This window comes from Orcinus orca, chromosome X (genome assembly GCF_937001465.1).
Source record: "Orcinus orca chromosome X, mOrcOrc1.1, whole genome shotgun sequence".
Taxonomy (NCBI): domain Eukaryota; kingdom Metazoa; phylum Chordata; class Mammalia; order Artiodactyla; family Delphinidae; genus Orcinus; species Orcinus orca.
Window position 1 is genome coordinate 44,059,180 of NC_064580.1, and position 11,002 is coordinate 44,070,181.

The 11,002-nt window shown below is 48.5% G+C and overlaps 1 protein-coding gene across 2 annotated transcripts in view; it reads left to right on the forward strand.

Annotated features, from left to right (window-relative positions):
• PPP1R3F (protein phosphatase 1 regulatory subunit 3F) overlaps positions 1–10,603 on the forward strand; it is a 15,874-nt gene extending 5,271 nt beyond the window's left edge. The window contains exons 2-4 of one of the 2 annotated variants that reach the window (XM_004281923.3): positions 5,554–5,609; positions 5,831–5,913; positions 8,838–10,603. In XM_004281923.3, coding sequence (XP_004281971.1) covers positions 5,554–5,609; positions 5,831–5,913; positions 8,838–10,133 — 1,435 coding nt within the window. In that variant the 3' untranslated portion in view covers positions 10,134–10,603. The remainder of the gene's footprint in view (positions 1–5,553; positions 5,610–5,830; positions 5,914–8,837) is intronic. The other variant, XM_033409738.2, reaches the window with a different exon arrangement.
• Positions 10,604–11,002: the final 399 nt, after the last annotated feature.

Here is an 11,002-nt window from a genome sequence, read left to right on the forward strand (position 1 = left end):
GTGTTACAGGGGAGGAGGGAGGTCCTTTTCCTCCCTCAGGCCAGTCTTCCCATTTGTGCCCTGGGTTCCATTTTTCTGCCACTTGCTCCAGAACCTGACATAATCAGTTACCCTTTCTCTCCTGGCAGCTTTTCACTGCCCTCCTCGCTTGAGCCTCTCTATTGGCCTTTATACATGCCAGTGTCTCTGCTGTCTTAGAAATCTGTGCTTTGACCCCACCTCTGTCCCCACTGCTCCTGGCCAGCACCCAATCACCCTTCTCCCCTTCACTGTCGACCCCCCTCTAAAGAGTTGCCTACACTTGTCTTCTCCACTCACTTCTGCCCCTGCATCTGCCAGATTCCATAGGTGGTTTTTTGGAGTTCTTGAAGTGGTTGAGCACTCCTATTTAAAACACTTTCTTACCTTGCCTTGGGACCATCCTCTGCTGCTTTTCCTCTGAACTCTCTGGTTCTTCTCTTTCTCCCTACTCTTTCCTTCAGCCTCATACATACAAACTCAGTATCTCTACTTGGCTGATGTCTCAAAGATGCCTCAAACTCCCCTTGTTCGAGATTGACTCCATCACCTCCTCCATAGAGTCCTCAGCAGCCCCTCGCTCCCTGACCCCTCCATTGCTCATTTTCCTTCTAAGCATCTTAAGCCCTCCCTGACCCTGTAGTCTGGGCCAAGGCCCCTTGTTCTAGGGCATTCTTTCCTTTTCTGAAGGCCCTGACCTCAGTTTGTAGTTAGACCTTCATTAGGGGATTATCGGATGACCCTCTCTGCCCTGCTAGACTGTAAGCTCCGTGAGGGGTAGGGACATGGTCTGCTTTTGTTCACCACTGTATTCCCACAGGGCCTGCCACGGTGCCTGGCACTTAACAGGTGCTCAATAAATGTTTGTTGAAAGAATGAGTGTGAGTATCTTTTTTTGATGTCTTCCTGCACGCTAAATTGTAAGCTTCCTAGTCGGGTTTGCTCACCATTGTGTCTCCAGAGTCTGGCCCTGGGCTGATGCACAGTAAGCCCTCAATGATTTTCAGGTGTACCTGTAGCTGAATGGATGGGGACCCAACTTGCTATCTGAGTTGGCAGTTGGGAAATCAGAACAATCAAAGTCGAAACAGGATGGGCCAGGGGTCATCTTAGTTGTCTGGAGTGAGGATTTTAGTGTGAAAGTGATCCTCTTTTATTCCACGGAAAACTGATAGGGCATCATGGTCGAGGATGTGGGCCTGAGGCCACGTGTTATGAAAGCAGCACAGCCAGAATCTGAGCTGGGTGCTCCTGCTCTGGTGCCCCAGTTCTCAACTGCTGTGCCGGGCTGGGTGATGTGTCTTACCAGCTGGGCAATGCTGGGCAAGTTGCTTTCCTCTTCAGAGCCTCAGTTTCTCTCAGTGGGAATTTGGAGTGGAGTACTGTTTGTTAAGCACTTTAAAGGAGACTTTCAAATATTTCCTCAATCTGCCTAACAGCTCTCTGAGGTAAGTATTACTATTATACCCTCTTCACAGATGAGGAAACGGAGGCACAGAGAGGTTAAGTAACTTGCTCCAGGTCACACAGCTGGTAGGTGGCAGAGCTGGGGTTATTCAAAACTACATGTCATGACCCTTTATTAAGATGTGAAATAAATTTACTGGATTCCAACAAACATTAAAAAAATAGCATAGAAAATAATGAGTGCATCACAACATGTAGTAAAGGTAAGTTATCTCATTCAAAGAACAACTGGTTTTCAGAGATATGTATATATGGGTGTGTGCTGGGTTATGATGTAAAACGTATTTCTTACCGTGGGTCATGGCCAAATGAATGAAGTCATTGCTGTAGCAGAAGCTCATAGCACGACAAACTGCTCAGCTTCCTCCCTCTGCCCTACTGGATTGTCCATAAGTCCCAGAACTGACACTGACACAGACTAGCTGGGGAAGACAGAGCAGTACCCCACATAACTTGGTGGCTTTCACAGCCTCCTTCAAACCCTGTTGTTTTTAGAAAGCAGATGGCTCAGGGTAACTGGGATTCCAAGTATCTCGGGCAGATTTCCGAAGCCACCTGTCCCCTCGGAGAGTCAGCGTTATCTTCAGGCTGACTGCATGGGAGCTGGGGTCTGCTGAGTTTCCCTTTGGGTTTCAGTGCATGACCCACTTTGGGCTGGCCAGGTTCTTTGAAAACACGAGTGTTGGGGGTGCTCTCAGAGGACTTGGGTGGTGGTGGCAGTGATGTGACTGCTCTGAAAGTCTGCTTTGCTCTTCTCCACAGAGGTTGTCAGCCCTCACTTGCTCACTCACTCTCTGACTGTGGCGATTGACTTTTTTGTTCTGTCTTGGCTGGCCTAGGCTGGGGCCCACAGCACCTCTTTCTGAAATCTCACACCTTGGTCTCCCTGGGTGCCTTCTGAGGTCAGGCCATTGAGTCTCCTGATGGCAGGAAGACTTTTCACACCCAGGAGACAGGCATGCAGGCCTGACACGGCCCATCCTAGACTACACTGTCTTGACTAGTTCTCGCGAGAGCACCCAGAGGATGAGTGCCCAAGATGCCCCCTGGTCTGTGCTCCAGTTCGTGACTGCCCACTGCCCTTGAGGCAATACCACGTGGTGTGTGTGGGGTTGGTGCCAAAAGAGCAAGTTTCCTTCTCGAAAATTAGCAAGCATACGGGAGGTACAGTTTTGTTCTTAATCTCCCTCCCCATTTTTCTAAGAACCCCTCTTCTCTGTTACTGATTAGTGAGTCAGTATACATTTGTACTCCATTTCTATCACTATCCTCCTTTTGATTAAAGTCATAGCTGCCTCCGAATATTTACTGTGAAAGACAGTTCAAGGATATTTAGTGTTTTTTTTTTAAGCCCACAGTTTCACACACTGTCTTCAAAATGGAACCTTCTTTGGATGTTATCAGTGTGGTGTGTAGTTAGTAGTTAGTAGGTGTAGATACTGTTCCTTGAGCCTCAGTTTCTGCATTTGGGAACAGTTTCTGCAAAGGGAAGGGTGTTGCTTTGAAGGAGAGATGTGAGGGTTTTCAAATGACTTGGTGTATCAATGAAAAGGGCCCACGGTGGAGGAGGTGAACAATAGATGCTGTGCCTCCTGCTTTCATCTCTCTGACTTTGGAAGTAGGGAGAGTGACCTGTGTACTTCTGCTGACTTCGTGGATTTGGGGATTGGCTGAATTGCTTGACGTGATTTTTGGATGTTCCCCCTCTTCTCACCCTCCCCGGCTTTGGAAGAGATGTTCTGGGGGCTGAAGGATTTGTTTTGTATTTGTTTTTCTTCTCTCTCTTTTTCCTTCAAATGGACCATGAAGTTCTTTTCCTGCTGGTTGGCTGCATCCTGAGTTCCCCTCTCTTCTCTCTCATGTACATCTAGGACTCTGGAGTGGCTTTTAGAAGCCTGGTTATCATGCACCTGCACTGGGCCAGATGGCAGGGGAAGGCTTGCCTAGCCCTGCCCTGGGAGGAGGGCTGCCTCTCTGTTTGTTTGCGGGTCTTGAGGATGCTTGCTTTAGAAGACCCTAGGAAGATGACATTTTCTCTAATGAAGGACTACACCAGCAAAAGAAGTCAGCAGAAATTGTGTTGGGCCACAAATCCAAAGACCTGGATTTTTGACCTACTAAGGGGAGTGGTGCAGAGCCAAGCCAATTTGCTCCGAATCCCCCTTTCTCATCCGTGAAGTGCAGGAATTGATGGCTGGGCTCCTGGAGTCACCTACTTCATGCCCTGTAGTCTTCTGACTCAAATACCTCTGGTGTGATGTGTGAGCCCTAGTCTGTGGAGAAAACCAGATGGTCCCTTCCAGATCTTCCAGACTCTAGATCCATGTACATGGTTCAAGCTTCCTCCCCAAGGGTGCTAATAAAAACCAGTTCTTGCAGCTATTTCTGTGTCTGGTGGTCTCCTAGCCACATGTCCCCTGAAGGCAGGGAAACTGGGAATGAGAGTGTGGGCAAAAGGCAGATCAAAAGCAAAGCTTGAATGAAGGTGGAGGGAGGGATCTTGTCTATTATTGCTGCCTCTTTCTATCTGCCCTGGAAAGGATTGGAGATGAGGCTGTGGTAAGACCCCAGCCTCCCTCATCCAAGAAGCAGCAGTTTGTTGGTTGAGAGCACAGACTTAGAAGCTGAATGACCTGGGTTTCGATCTTTGCTGCATGACCTTGAGCCATTTACTTGGCTTCTGTTTCACCATCTGTAAGATGAGGATAATAAAACTGCCTACTTCAAAAATGTAAAAGTACCTATCTCATAGGGTTCTCATGAGAATTAAATGAATATATGTGAAGCTATGCTATGAAGTACCATAGTAAGCATTATATTCAGGTCAGCTAGTGATATTCTGTTTCTGTAAGTAATTGTGAAGGGAACTGATTATGTGTTTTCAAAAAAGTTGCAACCACTTACCGAAATGTCAACATCATCCTGTTACTTCTGAGGAAGAAAAAAGGTTTGAGTTATTACCTCAGCTCTTTTCAGGTCTCCGCATGTGTTTTAGTTAATGGTTCCCTCATTTGCCTTAATTTGTAAGCAGTTGATACTCATTGGTGAGAATGAGAACAGCGATTTCTCCATGATCCTCATACCCTCACCCCTGGCAGGGACTGACTGAAATACCCTTGGTTTCCACCACTCAGACCTTGGGTCTGACTTGCCTGGCAAATGAGGAAAAAGACCAACAAATATCTATGCTTGATTCAGCCCCTGCTCTGTGCCAGGCCCTGGTGTCTGGCTTGATGTCCTCATTTCCCTCGACTGCCCTGTGCTTGGTGTACACATGCTGGCTCCCCTGTGCTCTGTTTTAAGGTGAGGAGGGTGAGGTTCAGGGAGGTTAAGTGCCCTGCCAGGCTGATATGGCGATGGGTGGAGGGTTGGCGGAGGGACCTAGGCCTCTGTGATCTCAGGTTACTGCCTTTTCTGCTGACCTCCTTCCCATTCTCCAGTTGCTTCCTTCCTTCCCTTTGCTGTTTCCTGTGCCCCACAGTCCTTGCTTGCCCTTTCTTGGAAAAGATGGTTTCCTCCACAGCCAGAAGTATACTCTAAAGAAATGATCCAAAATGTTCATTAAGCTATGCCCAATGATGTCTGCCAAAGTCTGCTTTGTGGGAGCAAGATGAAGGAAACAACCTAGCTGCCTAGTAGGAAGGGAATGGCTACGTACATTAAGGTCAACCCATGTGATGGGGGTAGTAGCAGCCATTTCAAATGTTTACAAAAGTATGTAATGCTGCTTCTTACTGTTAAATGGACAAAGCCAGCTGCAAAATTATGCCCGCAGAATCTAAACGATTCACAGAATGTGTGGAATGAAATTTTCCAAAATGGTAACGATGGTTGCCTCTGGCTGATGTGTGACTTTTCTCCTGCTTCCTTACGCTTTCCTGTATTTCGTCAATTTTCTACAGTGAGTGTGTAGGACTTTATGACCAGAGGATAGAAAGAGGCAGCAGAAGAGAAAACAGCAGCTGTCAGGTGAGGGTGGGCCAGCAGAGAGGCTCAGAAGGTGCCGGTAGGTGGCAGAACCGGCCTTTCAGGGCATCAGATCCATGCATTCTCTCCTCCGCCCCACAGGCCTAACGAGGAGGAGCTGAGGATGAAGAGTGCAGACGATAATACCCCTGCTGTGGGTAAGCAATTGGCAGGCTGGGGACTTTTAGCTTATATTTACCATTTCTTTCTTCCTCCCCTTTTCTTTCTCCACAAATTAAGAGGCATCTTCTGCCTTAGACTGTCACAGAAAGCTTCAGAGGCAAATCTGCCAGTTGGCTAGAAGAGTATATTTTCTTAACAACCAAACCAGGCTTGTTTATACCCTTGCCTGGCCCCGACGCTGTCCTCTTCTTTCCAGCAGAGCGTCCTGATGTCCAGGAGTCAGTGGGTCCCTTGGTGGCCCCCACGCCTCTCCGTCCGTGGCCCCAGATGACACTTCAGGTAAGCAGGCCTGGCAGCCTCTGGATGGACAGCCCGATGGGAGGCTGGGTGGTGGGGCTGACTTGCTCTGGGTCTCCCCTAGGTTGGGGGGTGGCCCCCCAAATCAGAACTTGGTGGCAGAAGGGTAGAATGCAGTTATTTGCCTGGGCTTATAGAAATGTCATTTGTTAGTTTAGCAAATATTTATTGAGTGCTTGCTCTGTGCCAAAGACTGTTAGGGACACTGGTAATACAGTAATGACCCAAACACTGTCTCTTCATGGGGCTCACTTACATTTTAGTGGAGTGAGACATAATAAAACAAAATAGCAGTTAAAATATATGGTATTTTAGATGATGATGAGTGCTAAGGAAAAAGGAAATAAAGGGATAAGGAGAGAGAGAGAGTGTATGTGTGTGTGGGGGGGGGTGTTGGGGGAGGGAAGACGTTTGCAACTTCAGATTGGGTGGCCAGGGAAGGCCTTGGTGGTCAGTGAGATTTGAGAGAAGATCTGAAGAAAGTGGAATAGTGAGGCATGTGGATAACTAAGGTAAGGGAAGAACATCTCAGGCAAGTGCAAAGTCCTCAAGGTGGGGCCGTGGCTAGTATGTGTGAGGAACAGTGAGGAGGAGGCCGTGCAGCGGAGCAGAGTGAGTGAGGGGGAGCGGCAGGAGGTGAGGTGGGAGAAGTGGAGGCACAGATCACATGGGGCCTCACGGGCCATGGAGAGGACTCTGGCTTTTACTCTGAATGACAGGGGAGCCGCAGGAGGGTCTTGAGCAGAGGAGGTCCATGATCTGACTTAGGATTTAACAGGCTTCCTCTGGCTGCTGTGAGGAAAATGGACTGCAGGGTTGAGGGTGGAAGCTGGGGGACCCTGAGGAGGAGGCCACTGCAGTGGTCCAGGTGAGCGATGCTGGTGCTGGCAGGGAGATAGAGAGATTCTAGAGATGTAAGTGTGTGTGTGTGTGTGTGTGTGTGTGTGTGTGTGTGTGTGTGTGTGTGTGTTAACTTTTTATTACAAAGATTTTCAAACATATAACAGTAAAGAAACTGGGAATTCCCTGTCAGTCCAGTGGTTAAGACTCCGTGCTTCCACTGTACAGGGCATGGGTTTGATCCCTGGTCGGGGAACTAAGATCCCACATGCCATGCGAGTGGCCAAAAAAAAATAATAATAAATAATAAAAGTAAAGAAACCAGTATAATGAATCCACATATACTCATCACCCAGCTTCAACAAATTTCAACACGTCCATTCCTACATTTCTCTATACCCCAGCCCCTCCTCTCACCTTCCCTATGGAATTATTTTGGAAAAAATCCAGACTTTATGTCATCCTTGAATACTTTGGTTTGTATTTCAGAAAATTAAGCACTCTTTACAAAAACCCCACAATGCCACGTTACCCCTCAGAAAATTAACAATAATTCCTTAGGATCATCAAATATTTGGTCAGTGTTCAAATTTCCTTGTCTCATAGGTGTTTTAGGGTCCAAACAAGGTCAATACATTGTATTTGGTTGATGGGTCTTTTTAGATTTTTAAATCTGTCTCACTTTTCTTGCAATTTGTTTGTTGAAGAAGCCTTGTTTGTCCTATAGAGTTTCCCACAGTCTGGATTTGGCTGATTGCATCCACGTGGAAACACATTTCTACTCCACTTTTATTAATTTATTCTATTTAATTAATTTCATCTAGTATTAAATTTAATTACTATTACTTTTATTAAATATAACCTGTTATTATTAAATTAATTTAAATAGAATTGATTCTACTTAATTCTATTTCCATTTTATTTATTAGCTGGAATTCTTCTCTAAAGAAAAACTTTCTCACATCAACTATTTGGCTACCTTGAACATATATGCCCTGAGGGTATATAGTTTGTATAGAAAAAGCTGGATAAATACTTAAAAACTTCCCTTTTATTTACCAGTTTTCAGGAGAAATGAACTTCTCCAAAGGTGACCAATTAAGGGTTTTAAGTTTTGGGGTGGCATTAATAACTCATAAATTTTAAACATATTTGATGAGTTTCAACCCATTGCACCTATTTATTTATTTTGACACTTAAATTGAATTGTCTCTGGCCAGTGGGAGCTTATTTTCATTGGCTCTAGAGTTCTTTTTTTTTTTTTTTTTGCGGTACGCGGACCTCTCACTGTTGTGGCCTCTCCCGTTGCGGAGCACAGGCTCCGGACGCGCAGGCTCAGCGGCCATGGCTCACGGGCCCAGCTGCTCCGCGGCATGTGGGATCTTCCCGGACCGGGGCACGAACCCGTGTCCCCTGCATCGGCAGGCGGACTCTCAACCACTGCGCCACCAGGGAAGCCCTCTAGAGTTCTTTTGATACATCCCCAACATTCTTTGAGCACTTTCTCACATTCTTGTATGTCAATATGTCCCAGCCTCATCTTGTACTTTCCCTGCCCCGAACCTGGGAACAGTCAGTTATTTCAGAAGCCCTGATTCCTTTCAGTGGAGAATGGTATTTAGAAACCAAGATCTGGGTGCTAGATGTGCTTGTTGCTACTAGATTGGTCATTGTTTCTAGGCCTTGTCAAAAGACAGAGCTAGGAAATACATTTTGTTTAAAAGAGAAAATACATGAATTCATATGGATATTCTGGATATGTTTTGGAGGTCAACCAACAGTAGTTACTGATAGTCATTCACCAGATATTGGTGCCCACTGAATTTCTCAGCTTTATGATCTACAGGAAGCCCCCTTTTATTCCACCTAATTTTGTTATTTTAATGTAGACGTAGTCTTTGGAGTTAAGAAAATTATAGTTCTTTATGGAGTTTTCACTTGGAAACACCTGTGGGGCTGGATGTGCGCTGTCACCAGTTCTCACTGTCTCTGCTTGTCCCATCCCTTCCTCTTCTTCATTCCCTTCCCTTTCTCTCCCCTCCCTCCCCCCTCCCCTATGGCTCCAGGTTTCTGAAGTTACAGTGACTGGCAAACCCCCAGAGGAAGGTGATGTTCCCAGAAGCAGTCCACCTGTGGCTTTCACAGAGGTCCCCCAGGCACCGGCCATCAGGATTCCCTTCTCTTCCTCCCTCTGTGGCCTGGGTGGCTCTCCCAGGGACCAGGCCTCGGGGCCCGATGCAAGTGAGGGGGCAGCTGGGCCTTTCCTGGAACCCAGCCAGCGACAGGTGGAGGCTACGTGGGAAGTATCCAGAGAGAATGGAAGGGGCCGAAAGGACCCCATAGTGGGAGCTATCATGGATGAGACCCCTGGGGGTCTGGAGGTCGTGAGTGGGTTGGAGGAGCTGCTTGGCGAGGACACCATTGACCAGGAGCTGGAGCAGCTCTACCTGTCCCACCTGAGCCGCCTGCGGGCTGCCGTGGCTGCTGGTGGGACAGGAGGTAGTGGGGAGGGCCCCACAGATGGGGGGGTATCTCCCAGCCATCCCCTGGGCGTACTCACGGACCGCGACCTGATCTTGAAGTGGCCTGGCCCCGAGCGGGCCCTGAACAGTGCCCTGGCTGAGGAGATCACGCTGCACTATGCCAGGCTGGGGCGTGGTGTGGAGCTCATCAAGGACACCGAGGACCCTGATGAGGAGGGAGAGGGGGAAGAGGGGCTCCCCATCATACCCTCCAGCCCAGAAGGGGACACCCCCAAGGAATCGCCTCCGGAAATCCTCTCTGGGGCCCATCCTGTGGTAGCCACTATGGGAGATGTGTGGCTCCCGTGGGCAGAAGGCTCAGGATGTAACAGCCCTGTGGTTCTGAGTATGGAGGGTCAGTTCACTGGGGCTCCAGAGAAGGGGATGGGCAAGGACGCTGACTCTTTGCATGTGAATAGGGTGATAGCTGGGGTGACTGGGTCACCAGGGGGGACAGAAGTCCAGATGGAGTTTACCACTGAGTTGGCAGACAGATCGGTTTCTATATTCGGCAAGGAGCCAGCTGCTCCAGTCCTGCAGGGGCAAGATCTCCCCCTCCTTGGTTCCTTGGGGGCTGAAGTCTGTCCTTCCAGCCTGGCCAGGCCCCATGTGAGCTCCCAGGATGAAGAGGGTTCAGGCCCAAGCCTTGAGCCCCCAAAGAGGTCTCCAACCCTAGCAGCCCCTGCAGAGAGTGTGTGTGTATTGCCTCCCCAGCTCTGGGGGCCCTTGACCCAGACTCTGGGGGTCCTGGCTGGGCTGGTGGTGGTCCCTGTGGCTCTGAACAGTGGTATGTCCCTCCTGGTGCTTGCGCTGTGCCTCTCTCTGGCCTGGTTCTCGTAGGAGCTGCTTGTGAGATCAGCAATAACAGGCTTCCCCCTCTCTGGGGAGGGGTAGCCCCTCCCCCCAGAGGGTTCAGATGGGATGTATGGCCTGTACAGCGAAGGGTCCTTTGCTTCTGAGAATGCTTGACTGGAGAGAGGCCGTCCTGTCCCTTAGCTCTCCAGTCAGCGTGGGGCTCCCTGCGGTGATACCAGTGGAGAGAAACAGCATGGGTGGATGGTGTGAGTGAGAACTTTCAGAATGGAACTGGGCATGTCCTCCCTTCCCATCCCGCCCCCCCCAAGCCTGTATTTATTTTTGTATAATTCTCTGGATGAGGGAGAGTGGTCATGAGCTGGTCTTGGGGCACAATTACCCAGAGATATATTTATTAACAGCCAACCTGTGCAACCTGCTGGAGCTTTATTTTTAATTTAATTTATATAGAGTACCTATTATTATATGCCACAATACAGCTCTATGAGAAACGATGTGTCTTGTTGTGCAATGTTCTCCTGTTCGGGTCTGAATGTGCAGGGTGGTCACGTTCTGTGGGAGGACCACGGTGGGGAGTGGGTAGGGGTGGGTGGGATGTGGTCATTGCCTGCTGCTGCTGCTTCAATATGTCCTTGAGGATCTGTGTCACCTCATCTTATGGTACTAATCCATGTGGTCTGGTGGTCTTTGGGGAGCAGGTCCTTTGGTCTTTTTCACATTCTGCCAGGGAGGGAGGAAGAATGGTGGCCACATGAGTGTTTGGTGTCACATACATGACTGCATGACATGTGGTCAGCTGTGGTTGAGGGGATATTTGTTGTGGATCAGCCACAAGGTTTTGAGGTTAGTGGAAAAAAAACCCCAAAACACAGCCTTTGACACTAGCAGGGAGA